Source organism: Gallus gallus, chromosome 5, assembly GCF_016699485.2.
Source record: "Gallus gallus isolate bGalGal1 chromosome 5, bGalGal1.mat.broiler.GRCg7b, whole genome shotgun sequence".
Classification (NCBI taxonomy): Eukaryota; Metazoa; Chordata; class Aves; order Galliformes; family Phasianidae; genus Gallus; species Gallus gallus.
In genome coordinates, this window is record NC_052536.1 from 54,863,357 (window position 1) to 54,882,046 (window position 18,690).

At 43.7% G+C, this 18,690-nt stretch overlaps 1 protein-coding gene and 1 long non-coding RNA gene across 2 annotated transcripts; one reads left to right on the forward strand and one right to left on the reverse strand.

The window, feature by feature from the left end:
* The first annotated feature begins 162 nt into the window (after nucleotides 1-162).
* LOC124418042 lies at nucleotides 163-15,064 on the forward strand. The gene is made up of 2 exons (XR_006939367.1): nucleotides 163-596; nucleotides 1,730-15,064. It is a non-coding gene; the product is annotated as an uncharacterized LOC124418042 (long non-coding RNA).
* Nucleotides 9,782-18,640, reverse strand: PSMA3 (proteasome subunit alpha 3). Its single transcript, NM_001006491.2, has 11 exons — nucleotides 18,558-18,640; nucleotides 18,135-18,217; nucleotides 17,245-17,368; nucleotides 16,664-16,765; nucleotides 16,458-16,531; nucleotides 15,822-15,894; nucleotides 15,066-15,131; nucleotides 12,801-12,847; nucleotides 10,678-10,745; nucleotides 10,475-10,539; nucleotides 9,782-9,959 (listed from the first exon to the last, which is right to left on the reverse strand). Exons 1-11 carry the CDS (start codon nucleotides 18,576-18,578, stop codon nucleotides 9,915-9,917), a joined length of 768 nt encoding a protein of 255 aa, NP_001006491.1. The 5' UTR covers nucleotides 18,579-18,640; the 3' UTR covers nucleotides 9,782-9,914.
* Between the last annotated feature and the right edge of the window lie 50 nt (nucleotides 18,641-18,690).

Below are 18,690 nucleotides of genomic sequence, written 5' to 3' on the forward strand. Positions count from 1 at the left end.
TCCCGAACCTCTGATTGGTGAGAGCCGGATCCGGATGTAGCTGTGAACGCGTCGATTGGCCAAGCTTGGGGGTCAGGAAGAGCAACGGCGCGACGCGATTGGCGCTAGCCGTCTCTTAGAAACGCGGAGGGGCGGGGATGAGGGGAAGAGCGGAGAGGGGGCGCGGGCGGAGATGGCGTCCTGCGGCGGCGGCGGGCCGGGGCGCGCGACGCGCATGCGCGGCGGTCAGCCTCCCGGCGCCATTTTATGTGAGGCGCTTTCCCATTTTAGGCCGCGGCAGGGAGGCGGCGGGAGTGGTCGGCGGTTCTCCTGCGGGGGGTTGGGGCGGGGAGCCGCGGGGCTGAGCCCTGGCAGCGGACCCTCACGGAGGCGGCAGGCCTGGCGGCGAGCCCCTTCCAGTGCTCCGAGGAGGCAGCGCGATGCTTCGTCTTCGTAGCCCCTCGAGTGATGGCGGTGACGGTCGCTCCCGCTCGGCCGCGATGGCGGAGCGCGCCCGGCCGGCCCCGGAAGTGAAGCGGTGACGGAGGGTCCCTCTGGCGGCGCTCGGCGGAACCGCTCGGGCCGGGAAGGCGCTGAGGCGGCTCGTTGGGCATCAGGTAGGGGCCGCGGGGCCGCCTTCCCGCGGTGCTGCGGGGATCGGTCAGTCAGTCAGCACGGAGGGGGTCGGGGCCGGCGGTGAGGTAACGCCGCGGGAGGCGGAGAGGCCCCGGCCCTTCTGTGGGCGCCCTCCGGAACTGTGCTGTTCGGAAGCGCTCGGTGCTCACAGGCAGCGCTGATGCTGTTATGAAGCCATCTGGGGCTTCAGCTGTGGTTACGCTTCTTGGCTTCGTATGTAAACCTTAGTCTGTGTTTAAGCGCTGTGCAGCTTCGTTGTTTTTCCTCAGAGTAATTAAAACCTGATTTCAGTAGCTCATTTTCAGCTACAGAATGCGTTTTTCATTTACTTATCCTTGCACTGAAAGGACCTGTGGATGTGGTTTTCAAGTTTTTGTAAGAAATAAAGGGCTGCCTGAGTTTGTAAGTTAAATCTTACCTCAAGCTTGTGTTCTTTGTGACTAAATTTGGTGCTTTAGGAAGTGGTGTGCAAAGGGACAGCTGTAGGGATTTTATTGAGGTAATAGCATAGATAAGCTGTAGTAAAGTTAATGCGTGCCAATAATGCTTACTGTTGACTACAGGGTTCTACTGTTGACTTCGCTTCCTAACATGTTTGGAAGTGTAGCACAGGGCACACAGCACAGCTGTAGTATTCTGGCATTTGGATCTCTTATGTAAATAGAAAGATGTATATTTTATATATATGTGTGTGTGTGTGTGTGTGTGTGTGTTTGGGATGCTTGTTTGATTGCTGATGTAACTTCTGTGTTGTAGTCGATGCAGTGGATAATCAGAAGAAGAAATGCTTTAGAGTACATTCAAGTTAGTAAAGTAAGTTAGTAGAACTTAGAATCATAGAATCACGAGGTTGGAAAGGACCTACAAGGTCATCTAGTCCAACCGTCCCCCCATTACCGTTACTATCATGAGCCACTAAACCATATTTCATTGCTCCTCTTCAGAAGTTCAAGAAGTTTGCTTTGAATGTCAAGTTATGGTATCTGTGTGGCATGCAATAGTTGAATGATTCTATGATTTTGGAGGCACCGTTTGTATCTCTGTGTAAAATAGAGTACTGCTCAATAAATAAGAGTTCCTGACAAAACTAACCAGTCTTGTTTCTGATTTCTAGCAGAAAAATTCTGTCCATCTGGGCGTAGCTGTTCTTGGCACAGGAAGTTCTTGGCACATCGCTCATCTAACTACTATGAGCAAAAGGATTATGTTTTTCTGCATAGTAAGTCAGCAGGAGAGGTGACTTGTTCTTTTATGGCGTTTAAAGTACCTAAGAATGTCAAGCTAAGCAGCACCCCGAGTAGCGTAAACATTCACACACAACTTGGGCATGATGTGTGCTGTAATGGAATGAAAGAGCTGTACTCTTGGCAAGGCAGGGACTACTTCTAATTTTGGTTTAAACTAACTTTTCATTGAAACGTGAACTTCAGAACTCAGGGCTGCACTGTGATACTGAAACACTGCATGTCAGTGTTAAATATCTGAGCATTAAATCTACATTGTCTGTATCAGATCCTTGCAGCTGTGCTTCTTCCTTCCCAGTGTGATCTCTTATAGGGAAATGTTTGTCACGAGGGGGGGAAGAGCAGCAGAACTCCCTGTTGGAAACCACTCTGTCATGAACCACTCTGTCATCTTTACAAAACTAACATTCAATACTAAGTTATGAGACAAACATTCCTGAAATATTAACTACTGTAATTCTTGTTCTAACATGGAGCTCTGTGTGTAATGAAATACTGTGTTACTTTGTCAGGCTTCAGGAGTTCAGGAGACTTCATGCTGCTTTTATTTCCTGTTTCTAATGTTTACTTCTGCCTCTTCAGACGTTCTTCCCCTTGCTGTTTCTATTCTGCCAGTAAATATGGAATCTGTTTCCAGTGGCTGAGCAAACATCTGCATGTAGAATCTGCTTGCATGGAGCTGCTGTTTCTGTACAAATGAACATCAGGTGTGTGCTTGCTATGGAACTTTACTATCTCACTCTGCAATCTGCTCATTGCAGTGTGTCAGGTGGTTGTGAAGTCTTTAGTACTCCAGTGTAAAGGGGGAAAAAACAACAAAACCCAAGAAATGTGGAGTTGACAACAGAAAGTTTGGTCAGTAACAGTGCGATTATAAAAATGAAAGGCTAAACCTTCCTTCCTACTCAGTGCTTTACTGCTGAGTCTCAGCAGTAAGTTCCTTTGTGTTATTTATTTATATATAAATAGAGGTAGCAATAAAAAGTGTGTATTTAAAAAGAAACAGAAACCATCCCGCTTAGTGCTTACTTCCCCCAGCACTGTCATCGTATCCCAGTCCTTGTGTTCAGAAAAATGGATGCTGTTATTGAACATAACTGTGTGTGCTGCTTCTGGCACTTCCTGGAGTGTTGCTGGAGGAAGTGTAGCAACCCTTAAGAAACTGAATTAGTGCGTTTTTCTTCCCTGAATTTTACTAGTAGCTTCGTAAACCAGGTATGGGTATGTTTTGCAGCAGTGCAGTAATGCATATTTATAATGTAGTGCTTTGCATGAGGAGAACCAAGCTTCCCGTTAGCTCTGCACGTGACAGTAGTGCTCACTCTGCAGTTGCTTCTTCCACTAACACAAGTGAAATGATGCATGCTTAGCTTGTCTGAGTAGCTCTTGGTGGTGGTTTTGGAGAACTCCAGGGAGGAGCAGTCCTCCTCGTACTGAATAGATGATGTCCAATCCAACTGCACTTCCTAACTACAGCTCTGTGTGCTTTAAGACATGTGCAGGAACAGCAGGGCATCAACTGATCTGTTATTAGCAGCCTCGTATGAGAGAAGAGGTTTTAGTTCTCAGCTGATAGAACTGCTGCTCTCATCCTAGCCTGTGTTAGCCCAGGGGAGGTGTTTTGCCATTTGCCATGCCATCTTTTAATTCCAGCCATAAAACATTCTCTTTTTGTTAAGATTGATATGGTATTCTCACGGTTGGGCATAATGAGAGCTGTATTCAAAGAGACTTATTTTTATTTTTCCTGGTATGGAATTTTCTGTTATGAGAGCAGCTGTTGAAGGGTGCCCGTTGCTGGAGTTGACCAAACACTGGATTTTAAAGCCAGTTTTTGCATACTTTGTTGTGTGCTGTTAAAGCATCTGAATCTAAAAGTTTGCCTAGCAAAGGCTCTAATTACAGATCCCTTTAGTTTCCTGTATTACTTGTCATGACCACACATTCCCCTTGATGACAACAGTGAGGCTGTTACAACTATACGAGGGAAGTGGGTGCAAACCTTTTGTCCTCGCTGTGCTGCTGGAAAGCAGCAGTGTGGGACTACAGAAGCTATAGTTCAGTATTTGCAGTTTCAGCGTGTGGTGAAAGATTTTGACTGGTGTTATCCTGCAGGAAACCTGTGATACCAGATCAGGTGTACACATAGACTGAGTGGGTGTCCAATGCTGTTCCTATCTAAGGTGCTCACTGATGCCAGTTGGATAACTAAAACGAGTTGTTTCTTTTTTTGAGAAAGCAACTTCAGTTGGATTATTGTCTCAGTACTCGTGTTAGAAGATCCAGAGCAGTGGGGTTTCTATTGTGTTCTTAAGCTAATGGTCTGAGTGATTTCTGGTGGGCAACCTGTAGAGTCTTTGCTGATGCTAAATTATGCTCGTATCTTGGAAGGCTTTTTTTCCTTCATAATACTTCCTCTTGCAGAAGTAGCTACATTTTAAAAGTATGAAAGGCAATGTAGAGCCACGTTTCCATATACACTGGATTTCAGAGACACTGACAACTGGCTTGCTCATTGGATTTTTACTAAGGTGCGTATTTCCCCATTTGTAGAGAAAGAAAATACTGTTCTAATGGTGATGCTGAGTCTTTGGACATGGGTTGCCCACCAGCACAGCTGTCACTTTCAAGCTTGTCAGTGCTGATAAGGTGTTAATTAATATCATGGATGGTCAAGAGGTGCAGGTTGTAGAGCAGCATCACCCAGCTGAATGTGGGCAGAGACTGAGCCTGCTGAAAGCAGTGTGTGTACCACTATTAGCATGCAGCCCAGCACAAGGTAGCAAAACTACTTCTGCAAGCAAGGATTTTCAGCAAAAGAAAACTTGTGAGGGCAGTAGTTACGTTCTTTCTTCTAGGGCTTTTACTTGTCTAAATTACTTCAATCACTTACAGTTAATTTACTTTTCAGCCTCAGCCAACGAGACTGCAGTTCATCAGTATTGATTATTTTTGAAGGCATTAATGCCCTCAGTCTAATGATTTAAATGTTAGTAGCTATAAACAGCCACCGTTAGCAAGAACGTACAGCTTAGCTGGTGACTGCATCCTAACTCTTTCCTACTTTTAAGCCTTCTTTTCAAACTTACTTTTTATTTCTGTATTTTGTTTGCTGGCTGTTATTACAGGTAGTTAATTCCCTGCCCACGTGGGAAGTAGCTGACCAGCTGGCACTGTTAGCATCCAGGCTGTCAATTAGTTGCAAGCCTGCACTGCTCCCAGGAGGTTTGTATTTTCAGGGATGTGGGTTTTTTTTCCTGTTAGGAGTTGCAGATCATCTGTGTGGTGCAGTACTGCTACAGCTGCACTGCAAACAGAGCCACTGTTATAAGCTGTGTTCTATCGATTTCCAGAACGAAACAGCAAGTCTTCCTAGCAAGTTTTAACTGTTCTGAATCAATGAAAGGCATCTTTTATCAGGGGGCAGCAGTTTCTTCCTCGCAGGCAGCAAAACGGGGTGACAAACTGGTATGGGAGTATTGTTCCAACTCTAATTTGGCTGGGGAATGTAGTTGCTTGTTAAACTGACTCTCCTATTGGAAACACATGAAGCTATGCTTTGATTCCACTTCCCGACACAGTATTTCAGATTTCTGCTATTCCTGGAACATATAGGAATGAATCTGGGGAAAAACAGCTTCCGAAAGTTGTGCTCTTTGTGGAGCACAGATACACAGAGCACAACTTCAGCTCTCATTCTATGTAAGCACACTGCTGAAGTCATCTAATGTTGCTGGAACCTGTTAATGTGTCTCAGTCTTGCCCCAAATGACAGCAGCAGATTCCTGCTTTTCTAAAGATCTTGCAGAAAGGACATGTTGTACTTTCAATTTTTTTTTCTGGTTTTAATGTAGGAATTGCTGGGTTTTTTTGGTAGGTGTTTGGGATGGATCGGCTTCTGTGTGCATTTACTACAACTTAACCTCCTGTTAGCATAACCTGTGCTAATCTGAGTGGTTTTTGGACTCGCAGGCTGTACATGTCATAAAATGTGGTCTAATTTTATGCACAAGTAAACCACCCCATATTTGATCTAATCTTTTTATTTGGCTTGTCTTACTATGTCAATTAAAAAGGTATCTTTTGTGGGTAGTTCTTAGTTTACCTTTAGGAGAAACTTCAGGGGATTTAACTTTTCCCTGTATCTGCTGACATGCATGTGTTTGTAGTCCAAACTATGCAAGGCTGCTGTCTGCTTTATTCTAGTTGTCCATTTTTGGTTTGCACAGCAATCCTAAGAACCATTTTTAAACAACAGCTTCAGAGTCCTTTAATAGCTAGCAGTATGCTGAAGATGAAAGAGTGCTGCATCTGGAAATGAGAGACTTAGTTTGAGCTCAGTTGTAGATCCTGTGTTCTCAAATACTGTCATGCATTTACTAGCCAGACAGTAAGGCTCCACCCTTACCTTTTCTATAGCCTGTTCCCTGCAACTCTGTGTCCTTGGAAATAAGGGATGGCAAGCTCATCTAGTAGGGAAAGGTAGAGGCAGTAAATGTCTCCAAATATCTGTCCTTTGTTAGGTAAAGGTAACTTCATGCACGTAACTTGAAAAACTGGTGTGTGGAGTAAAAACTGGTCATCCTTTTAGAGCTGTGCAACAGGAATAGAAGGAGGGGGAACAAACAGTCTCTTTGCTGTGTTTTTGGTGGTGGTATGCACTCAAAATCCTATTTTTTGAAATTCTGCACTCTGGGGTTACAATTATCATTCAACAATATATGTTAAGCAGTTCACTGTTTTCTGTACCCTTCTCTTGTTAACAGTTAAATCTTAAGGAAAAGCACCAATATGTGCAGTTATATCAAAGCCCCTTTCTTAGAGATGACCAGGGCTGCACAGCCAAATAGTATCTCAAGTGTTATTGCACCCACATGGGCAGTGGAACTTGCAGAGAAGGGAGGCTTTTAACCTTAGGCCATCATGCTATTTTTGGTGATGAGAAGTGATAAATGACCTATGCCTGGCATTGCTCGGATCTGCTTGGAATTCATTGTTTGAGCTGCTTCCTTTCTGAGTCAGCACCAACTACAGATGAGTAGTATTTATTGTGGAGCTATCCTTACATCTATCTGTCATACCAGAAACCTTATGTGTGTGTTACTTGTCATATTCTAACAGCTCAATCTTAACATAATTTTATCAGTAGTAACATAACTTTGAATGAAGATATTATCCAAAATCCTGTAAAAACAGTGCAGTCTGTGGAAATGGATTACTCTGATGCTGCAGTTTAAATGCGATTTGTTTTTTGACCACTGCAAGTAGAGCTGCAAGTTCCCAAAGTAGTCATGGAGACGAATGTAAACTAGATATGGGAGTATTGTTAGATTTGTCACCTGAGGCTCACCTTAGTCCCCTTAATTTTCTGGAACAACACCTCTGTGTGTGGACATAGTGAGTAAATAATTGTAACAGGGAACGCGGCATACCTGGCTGTACATCACATCAGAGCAGTGACTCAGCAGCTGCTGAGTAACTATCAGCAGGTGAGCGAGACCTGGAGAGGAAGGATTCCTCTACATTCTACCCTTCTTTGTTGTTGGATCTGTGTATTTCTAATCCTTTCTGTGGTGGAAGGATGGCTTTAAGCTAAGAGGTAAACAATTGTATAGACCAGCTTTCTTCCAGTGTTCCATTAGAGCATGTACTTTGGGTCTCAAGCAATGGTATTTGCCTTTAATACTTTGAAGTTTTATTCCAGCACAGCAAGAACTACAGTTGTGCATTCCAAGTGGGTATGTGACTTTCTGTTCTATTACGTATTCCCATAAATGGCCAGAGCCCAGACTAAGTAGGTTACTTGTTAAGCCAGAAGCAAGAAATGCTGCCATGGTAAGGGCTAATTATGCCTTTCTGGTATCTTCAAAACTAAAACCTCCCAGTACTCTTGGCAGAAATAATAAAAATGAATGTTAAGAATCACCCCTTGCTGAAATCAGAGATTCAGAAACTTTCTGCCTTGCTAAGGGCATGTTTGTTATCCTTGCAATATACTTTTGCATTTCAATGTTAAACTCAACTTAAAAACAACCATTTCCAGGCCAACCATAGAAGCTCCCTTCTTCAGAGAAGGGCATCCAAGCCCTATTTCTGCAGGCAGGCACTGCTGGTTTAACTGGCTCTGGGAGCCTTTGGAGGCCACTCTTAGACTGCTGGTTTTGGTCTATTGAGTTTATCACTGAGCCTGCAACTGTTCCAATCAGCTCTGAATAGAGGCATAGTCACCTGGTGTGTTAAAAGGTGGGAGTATGTGGCTACTTTGCTTTAGGTAACAGCTCTTCCAGGCCTTCTGTGCTGCAGAGGCTGAATGTGTGTACTTTCTCAGGCATGCCCTGGGTGTGAAGCTGCAGGAGGCTGATGGAAGCTTTCCGATCAACAGCTGACCCAGTACCTCTGACACCTAGATACTGTTTAAGCCTGAAGTGTAAGGAAGTATCTAGAATTACAGCTAGACTTGCCCTTCTCTCTTAACCCAGTAACATAACTTGTAAGACTGTTACATTTCCTGTACCCAGTCCTAAATGGAAGGATTAGAAAAGTGTAGCTGCTTTAGAAGGACAACTCCTTATTGTCACTTAGCAGTTTATCAGCAAGGTTTCGGTTTGGAATCAAGGAGTCATGTTGTTGCATTAAAGCAAGTGGAAGATCAGTCCTCAGCTTTAGGCTGCAATTAGATTACTAACTGGCTTTTACTGACTCAGTAGAGCTGAATTGGCAATAAGCTTCAGTAGTAAATTCAGACTGAATGCAACACAAAACTAAAGCCTGACTCAGGTACCATTGCTATACTGTTGCCTCAGGGGACAGCACTCAAGGAAGCTGTTCATCAGTCATGATTAATCTTACTTCAGGGAGGCCTGATAGAGTTGTAGCAGTTTGACAGCTGTGCTTAGCTGGAAAGGCAAGAGTTCCATGTGGCCTGACTCTAGCCCAGGCTTAAGCCTGAGTCAGTCATTAAGCACTGACAGAGACCCATTTATCTCAATTTCCTTTGCTTTGCCACCAAGAAGAAACAGAACCTGTATCCTATAATCTCATTAGGAAAGAGACTGCAGAAGTATGGGAGCTTTTTTAAAAAGTAAAAAAAAACATTAAAACTAAAGAGAGGGAGTGTTTTTTCTTTAAGGGCTGCTCATTACTAATAATATGCATTACTAAAGCAATTGGTTTGTTAAGAAAGCATGCAGTTCAGACTAAAGATGCCCATTAGAATTTTAGTTATGTGCAAAGACCTCCATTTTGAGTCTGAACTGACAGACAGATGAGTTTGGTACCTCGAGTTTCAAGATTTGTAAGTGATTTAGGCTAAATGCTGTCTGTTTTCCTAAGAGCTGTGAAAAGAAACCATGAAAGATTCTTTTTAGCTCCTAGGAAGGTCAGCAATGGATTCGGAACTGATTTACAGAACTACAGCAGAGAAGCTGTTAGTAAATGTAAAGCTGAGATGTGTTAAGCTATATTACTGGAGTGAAAAACAGCAAAAAGTAAACAGTTCAGCTCTGCAAGTTAATTCCAAGTAGTCCTTGTGTTACTTTTCATTAATCCTATTCTGGGCTTAATACTCCAAATTAAAAGAGTTTTCCTGGAGGCTGGTTGAAGTTGTCAGCTGCATGTATCACACTAAGTTGTAAAGGAGCTGGCTATCTACTCTGCCCAGAATTGGAAACTACCACTGTGACAAGTGAGAATAAGGACAGTGGCTGGTTAATCCAGGATCAGCTGTAAACAAGAGACCTGTCAGAGCCCTAAGCAGCTGGCTTGGCTGTGTCTAGCCTGGCTCAAAGCTTCTGCTGTAGTAAGCAGCAGCTACACCAGAATGATCACACCTTCAGTGACTGCTTTGATATATAGTACAGTTTAGAATACAGGTGCATTCTTGATAATGTCAATCCTACCTTATTTTGAAATAAAAGCTAACAGACAGTAAAATGGAAAATTTATTAGTGCAAGTTGGTCACTCAGTTTTTTCCAGCAAGTACAGAGGAGATCCCATGGTTAATACGCTATAAACAAACCTGTACTAAGTCAAACTTGTCTTGAAGTAACAATGTGTTACATATTTTCATCATCTGATTCATCTTCCTCTTTCAAAGACTCCTATTTAGAAAAAAAAAGTTTAATTAAAAAAGGGAGTTTTGCTGTAGTTTTACAACTTTCTCCACCTACACAAAGGCTGCTATTCAGCAGGCCTGGTTTCTACTTCAGAATTGAGAACTGGGCACCACTGCTGCTTTTAAAGCAAATTAAAGCTGTCAGCTGCTGGAGGAGCAGCTTTTCCAGCTGGTTACCTTTAAAAAAGGTATTTTAGTTAACATGACTTACTGCATTCCCCATTCACTTACATAACTATTGAAGAGTTAATACCTTTATTTCTGAAGGAGAAATGAGAGGTGGACAGGCCTGCTGCCATGCCCTGTTTTAAAAGAATGAACTATCTCTGGATTACATGGAGAGACCTTCACAATTCTCTCAGCAGGAGATATCCTAAGTACAAGTGATTTGTGTAACTATGCCTTTTCTAGTCACTGCAGTGCTACAATCCTACTTCATTCATTCTATTCCAGCCTTGTCAAGAGCAGCACTGAGATGACACCAGTGATGTCAGAACTTACCTTGGCGTATTTTTCTGCTTCTTCCCTTATGTCTTTGGGAACAATTTCATGTTTTCCATTGGTTACTGCAAATAAAGAGTACCTATTAGTCAGAATTCACACAACACTGTGTGATAAGTAAAACTCTGCTTCTGCACATTCTCTTAAATACAGAAAATGAGCAGCTTTTCATACTGTTTACAGAAAACTTAGAAATGCATTACTTTCTCCAACCCAGCTGAGTTCCAACTCAAAAGCTTTATCCTTTACTTCGTCATGAACGATGTAGATTCTGGAAAGAATGGAGAGGGTGGAGATTAGAACAGATTTGGTGACAGGCAAAGTACACTTTCTTCCTTTCACAGATTTCTTACACGTAACTGATCCTTTCCCCCTGTTTTCTCTTCAATCTCTCCCTCTATGTTCATCTCCCTTTATGTTCATCCCATTTCAAGAGAAAAAGACCATATCAGAGAATATTGTGGAGTTAAGCATTACTAGAACAGTATATTGCATGATTACAGATAAGATGCAAGTTACCCATGTAGGTGAGATGGTGAGTAACCCTATACAGAACATCACCTTTACAATAAGTGTTATTTAAGATTCCAGTACTGTGGAACCAAGGCTATGTCATCACTGCCTGCTTCTGCTGAATTAGTCACAGCATGGCAGGAACACCCTGCCTTTCCGTCAGTCTTATTGCAGCTTATACTTGAGGGTAAATCTGAACACCATAATATCTTCTAATGTGCAACATAGAGCTCTCCATCCTGTCTGCTATGCCTACAACAGCTTACAGCCTTCCTTGTGAGGGTGGTATTCCTTCAAAAAGACTTAAGTTTAGCATACAAAACTATTTCTAGCCAGCATAGGAAATCTGGGGACAGTAGAAGGAAGGATACCTTCACTGAAAAAGTGCTTTTCATTCACATTTGATAAAGGCGTTGTGAAACAAAGTTAGCAATGGTGTCTAAAGAAATACTGTATGCATGCTCTGTCCCTGTTAAGACTAGACTTGATCATTATCAAGTCCATCTACAGGTCTTAGTTAAGTGCTAAGCTGTTCACAGGCTTTTCAGCAACAATATGATTTCTTCAAGGGCTTGAAATAGCTCTTGGCCATTATTTTAGGATTAAGAAATGATTAAAACGTTTGGTATCTTGCTGAGTGCCACTAGGTCTAGGGTTAACATGTAAGAAAACAGAACTACCTCAAATTACTGCTAAGTTTTGAGCTGAAGCAGAATTGAAGAACGGAAGGTTTCAAAGCATTGGAAGACTTGTGCCTCCTTTGTGCACTTTCAGAAGTGTTTTGAGGTCCTTGTTAGGTTTCAAGAACAGAGAGCCCACACATTCTTTCCTTTAGTAGCAAACATGATAGCCTCTGACACAGACTCATAAACAAACTTGCATGCTGCAACACCATTGATGGAAACATTTATTACTTCTTTATGACCTCTAAGGAACAGCCATAAAAGGCTGGAGATTATTTCTGCAGCTGCATAATATTAGATCTGTGACAAGTGCAGAAGTATCCCTGAAAGCATTAATTATTGTAGATAGCTAAAAGGATACCTGTATTTATTTGAAGAGATCATAGAATGCCTTGGGCTGGAAGGGACCTCAAGGATCATGAAGCTCCAACCCCCCGCTGCAGGCAGGGCCACCAACCTCCCCATTTAATACCAGCCCAGGCTGCCCAGGGCCCCATCCAACCTGGCCTGGAACACCTCCAGGGATGGACAGGGCATCCACAGCCTCTCTGGGCAGCTGTTCCAGCACCTCACCACTCTCAGAGTAAAGAACTTCCCCCTGACATCCAACCTAAATCTTCCCTCCAAGTATTTTTCAAGATGAGTACCAGCCAAATTATATTCTACATTAGCAGAAGCCTTCCTGGTATCTTTCCCCCCCTTTAATAGTACACAACTTACTAAATGATGTGGTTTTGTCCTTAAGTACACTATACTCAGAGTTCCAGTAATGAAAATCAACATGCTGAAGACTTTCCCCCATCTATCTCTGGCTTTATATATATACTTGAAAACCAGTGACCCTATTCAGACAGTTCAAGCATTAATTCACCACAGCTGTAAGTCACAGACAGAGCAGTTAAGATTATAATGCTTATTTTTTGCATCTTTTGCCATTTCTCAGTACTGAGTAGCGTGTCCCATCTCACAAGACAAATGTTAATAGAACACCATACTACAGCCAGCACGAGCACTCATCTACAGAAGTGAAACCTGGTACCTAACGCAAAGGGAACAGTGTCAGTTTGAAGCCCTAACAAGCTCACCAGTACACATTTTTGCTGAGTTGGAGAAACACATTGGAGACTTACATTTTCGCAACCTCTTTGACAACGTCACGGCAAGTCATTTCCTTCATCTGCACACAGAAAACAGAACATCCTGTTTTGCATTTGGCCAGCAAACAACGAGCTGGAGTGGAACAGAATTCGTTCTCCACAAAAACATACCTGTCATTATTGATTAGACCAGCATATTTTACACCAAGCTTAGAGTAGAATTCATTAGCTCCATATAGTTTACCATCTCAGATTCTCAACCAGTTTTCAAAGCCATAGCATGGAAGTTAGTGGTGAAGGACAGCAGCTCTTTGTTCATGCTGAGTCTGACAGCACTTCCTATGTGTGTAAGGCACACAGCCAAGTAAGCGGTGGGCCAGAGGGAAATGAAACCTGCCTGCTTAGGTAGATGTGCTGTCGCATTTGCATCCCAAGAAGTTTCCTAAACAGACAGGGACACACTGTCACAGCCGTAACATTTGTGACTCAATCCGTAATGCAGCACTGACTTCTATTTACACGTATAACTTGTGTCACACAAACACAACTATGTGTATTTACACACATGAAGTTCATAGTGGAATAGGAAAACCCAAAGGTCTTTTACTGTCATGCATGTTTACAAAACAGAGCTTTAATTATATTTTGTCATTATTCTTTTCCCATCCTAGTTAATTTTGCAGAAAGTAATGGGAAATACTGTAATGGTTTATCTCAGGAGTTAATTACAATTATGTCCACATATCAAAGTTTTAGACAGTATCTGAAAATAACATGAGAAGCACTGTAGAAGAGATGAAAAGATTCATGTATGCTCCGCATGACAGAAAATATCCAGTGTTTGCATAACATGCAACAGATGTGATCAGTGCAGTGTACCCCAGTGGCAGTATAAGCTACATGTGCAGGTTTCACATACTGCATCCCCTCCCACATACAGCATCTGCGCTGCAGTACCTGTCAGACAGGTTTCAAGATGATATTCTCACCTCTTTCTTTCCATCTACAGTCATCTTTCACAAGACAGAATCACAGCTAATAGGCTGCTATAAGCCATCACAGAATCAGAGAATCCTAGAATGGCCTGGGTTGAAAAGGACCACAATGCTCATTGAGTTACAGCCTCCTGCCATGAGCAGGGTCGCCAACCAGCAGACCAGGCTGCCCAGAGCCACATCCAGCCTGGCCTTGAATGCCTGCAGGGATGGGGCATCCACAGCCTCCTTGGGCAACCTGTTCAGTGCGTCACCACCCCCTGGGTAAAAAACTTCCTCCTCATATCCAACCTAAACCTCCCCTGTCTCAGTTCAAGACCACTCCCCCTTGTCCTGTCACTATCCAGCCTCATCAACAGTCATCATCACCCCACAAATGCATTTGCACTTCTTGTCTTCTTCCCATTTACATTTTGGCATTTGGTCAGAAATTCACCTGAACAAAATCAACTCTGACCCAGAACCTGTCCAGCCCACAGTTAACAAGAAGCATCAGCACACAAGACTGTGCTTGCTTCATGCTGCTCTGACATCACCACACCGAAGGCATTCTGCAAGCAAGCCATGACAGATGTCAGTGCAGCTGTGCTGTATGGCACACCCCTGTTCTCATCTACTGAACTTTACAGGCTTTACTATGAAGTTCAAGGACTACAAATACTATAGCTCTACAAAAAAAATAGGCAATAAAAAGTTTTTGGAAATCCAAGAACTGCAGAGAAAACATTTGTTGGTAAATCAGATCTTACTCAACACGGTATCTTTATGTCAATTTGCACACATGGAAACAGAAATGATGACTTCTCAAATGCCAAGATCCCAGTATCAAGATCAGGTGATCTTGTAGGATTCCTACTTTTCATTTGGTGTTCAGGCATCTGATCAGATTCAAGACTTAGAATATTCTAAGACTCAGTTAATTTAACTTCTCCCATGATTTTTCAGTTGTGATACCCCACCACCACCAACGGACTACCCTTAGAAGTCTACTGGATGAACTGAGCCTTTCAGTGCACAGCTGTGGCATACATTTGTAGGTGAAAGCTGTAAGTAAGGTGCAAAGCAGAGTGTAAAGTATGCTGGTACACAAAGCTCCCCCTTTTAAACACGTGTGCTTGCTATGGACTACACATTGCCCAGGGTCAAGATGCCAGAAATACTGCTACTACAGAGACAAAGACAACACATAAGGAAATACTTCTCTTTTTCTTGTACTTTATGTATTTAAGGCATCCAAAAAGGTAACGTCATAATGTAGAAATATCTGTCCTGAAAGCAACACAATAAAACTGAAACACCCTACCTGAAGTTTTTCAATCTCTGTCTTTGCAGCCTGCCTGGCTTTACCGATGGCACACCCCCAATAACCCTAAAATAAGAAACAAGGAAAGTGCAAGGTTAATGAGATACTACATCCTCCACGTTTCTTACTGTCACACAGCATATAACAACTCCTTCACTCCCGTAACAAGAAGGCACATACACAGCAAGCATTGGTACTGTTCTGCCCAAGTTCTTAGGTTAAGCACTACCACCCTTGACAGAAGTACTCAGTAGTTCCTCTGGGCAGAAACGTATCTGCTCAGTTTGTTGTAATGGATCTTTTACTATAATTAAAAGAAACTAGAATTAGAGAGGTTCTGTGAGAAACACACATACAAAGAGAAAACCAACAGAAAAGCCCACCGATCATGAAAACACTTTGAAGTGCAAGCATAGAAACCTCAGCACTTCAACAGTAGAGGTGTTAGACGTATTGAAAGAAAAATAATAAGAGCAGACGAGTGTGTTTGTATCACCCTGTGCATAACACAACAAACAGAAATGTCTCCTTTGAATTGAACTGCATCACTGCAGCGCTCACATCTGAGGCAATGGATGGGATTCTCCATTGCATACAGCCAGGCGGAACGAACTCCCAGATTTCTGAGATCAGCTTTAAAAATGGGTTTTATGGAAACGGTGCTACTTCTAAGAAATGCACACCGCGTTACTGGTTCCCAAATTAGAAACTTTTAAAAGAGCAGCTCAGAGACAGCAGTATTTCTGAAAGACTCACGTATGAAACTCCTGACGGATCAATCATGTACAGTTGTGCACCGTCGTCGTCATCATAGGACCCCAACATGAAACTGCGTGAGAGAAAGTGAAATCAAACCGTTGTTCTACCAACCCACACAGTGATGGCAGCTGAATCAAGTCAGGATTCCTACGCTCTTGGTGCATAACCCCCACTATCCTACTACATTCTATAAGCAGCCTGTCTGAAGGGCTCAGTGTTATAGTGACACCCAACAACCTGCAATTCACCAGAAACATTTTACTTAACTACAACTCAACAGCAGACCTCAGTTTAATAGTCCTTCAGTAGTACAGCTGCACGGCAGTTGTTTCCTAACCTTCAGGGGATGATCACAGAGATAAGTTCTGCTTTCAAGACTGATACAGATCAACTCCTCAGCTTTAAACCTGAAGGACAGGCATGCAGTCTATACAGAGCCTGGATTGCTCTTATGCATACATGGATTTCTCACCTAAAGTTTTCCATGCACACACGTTAAAAAAAGGACAGGGGAACCTCTTCCCACTTCCACGTTAGCAATACCAAATTTGAAGGAGTTTAGAAGACATAAATAGCTCCAGCACTTCTGAAACAAAAGGCCCCTACAAAGAAGCATGCGTTGGAAAGACCTACCTGCAACCAAAAGGTCTGACAGCGCTGTACAGTGTGTATGCATGCACGTACATCGCCACTCTGTCTGCAAGATGCTGAGGGGAGAAAGAAAAATAAGTGGAGGCCTTTATTTGCAGAAATAAGTAAATCGTGATTTATAACTCCAGGTTATTAGTATCAAGATTAAGAAAGCCAAAAACTCCATGTGAACTGTGCCAATTTCTTACCTTCAGTGGAATATCATAGCCATAGTTAGTCCGGAAGTTAGAAGCTTCTTCTCTAGCTATGTCTGCCAACGAACGAGCATCTGCCAGCAGTCCTGCTACTGCCTGAAAGGAGAATTGCCCATCACACAGTCCAAGTGTGGCTTATAAAAAGCTTATGAACAATAGTCTAACCACAAGGCTTAATCAAGGTCTTTACAAGTGAGTTCCATCAACTTTCTGCTAGCCGGCTTACAACGTCAATGTGATTAGATACTAATACAGTACTGAATTTGTGATTAGATACTAATACAGTACTGAATTTTTCTCTAGGAAAATTAATAACCAAAGAAGTCTGAAAAGCTTCCAAGTACTTTTAGACAGCTTCAAAACACGGGCTTATCTCTGCTTTAAGTTAGGAATTCTGTGTGTGTGCATGCAGTCAAGAAGAACTGCAAAAAAATTGTCCAAAAAAATTCCACTGGCACTTCTACGTACACAGAAACCTAATACAGCTTCCACAACCTTATTATTGATTCTGAGCTCTGTGCATTTCTGCTTTGGAGTAGGAATTCCCCTTCATGAGAAATTAAACAGCACCTCACCATTCCAACGTGCCGATCGACGTTGAAGAGGCGTTTATTGGAACCCTCTTCATACAGCTTGGACAGAACGAGTTTTTCTACACCAAAGACAACGCCATCTTTGCATCTTATGCCAATTGCTGTACTGAAAGACAAAAGGGAGTTTCTCTTACACAGAATAGGACTGTGAAGACAAGAAACAAAGAATTAATAAAATACTAAATAGAACCATAGAGTGGCTTAGGTTGGAAGGGACCTTAAAGAACATTGAGCTCCAGCCCTGTGTGGGCAGGGTTGCCAACCAGCGATCAAATGGCACAAGGACATAATTTCCACCCAAGTAGGTCTGTTACTTTGAGTCTAAGGAAAAGGAAGGGGGGCACAGAGTAAGCAAATAAGTGTAATTTCAAAGGTAGAAGAGGCTGAAGAGCCCTTACCCGAAGAACTGAGAACAGAACATGTGCAGTACAAGCAGTTTATAGCAACTGCAGAGCCGCTGCCCCCCCAGTGCCCCCACCCCAAACACCAACGTGAGCACAGATTTCTTCCTGAGCACATCGGCCTTTCAGTGCCTCAATTCACACCCACAAAATGCGTCTTTAGGTATTCCAACAGCTCTGCTCCCTCAGCAGCTCAGCACTTTACACATACAATGTCTGCAGTCCAGCCTTGCCCCACAGGTGTGATTTATTACCTTACCACACAGGGGTGAGTTCACAGCCCTGCTTTGTGTTCTCCACAACAAAGCAGGCAGAAGCCATCACACCGTTCTTACTCTATCTGAAGCCTCCCAAATTGAGGGTGCAGACATCGTTGCTCAAAACTTCACTGTTAAAAGCAGTTTCACCTGGAAAGCCGTCAGCTGCTATGAAAAAGGCCCTCCAACACAGAGGAGCGCAGCCGTGTCCTACCTGCTGTTCTCCACAGCCTTCATCGCGTATTCCACCTGAAACACTCTGCCATCGGGAGAAAAGGTGGACGCCGACAGGTCATACTGCAGAACAGAACGTATCACTCAGCAAACGACCAACCTACGGCACACCCCGTTATTTTCAGAGCAGGCCCCCAGAGGCAGCGGCGCTCCGCGAGCTCCCGCTGAAGTACCCGCACACAACACGAAGGCGCAGCGCCGCTCCGGGCACGCGCGGCCCCGCAGCCGCCCCCAGCCCCGCAGCCTCCAGAGGGCCGTCCGGTGCGCTCGGCCTAACGGGCCGCGGTGACTCAGCAGCGGCCACGATCCCGTTCCGGCCCGGCCGAGGGGAGCTGACTGGCCGCCGCCGCCGCGCCCCGACTGCCCGGAGCCGCCCCACGCCCGCCGCGCGGCCCGCACTCACCCCGGTGCCGATGGAGCTCATGGCGGCGCCGCCTCAATCGGACAGAGCCCCCTCCCGCCCCGGCCTCGCTTGCGTTCCCCACCGCTCAACAACGCGCGATCCCATTGGCCACCGCGCCGGCCAATCGGGGCTC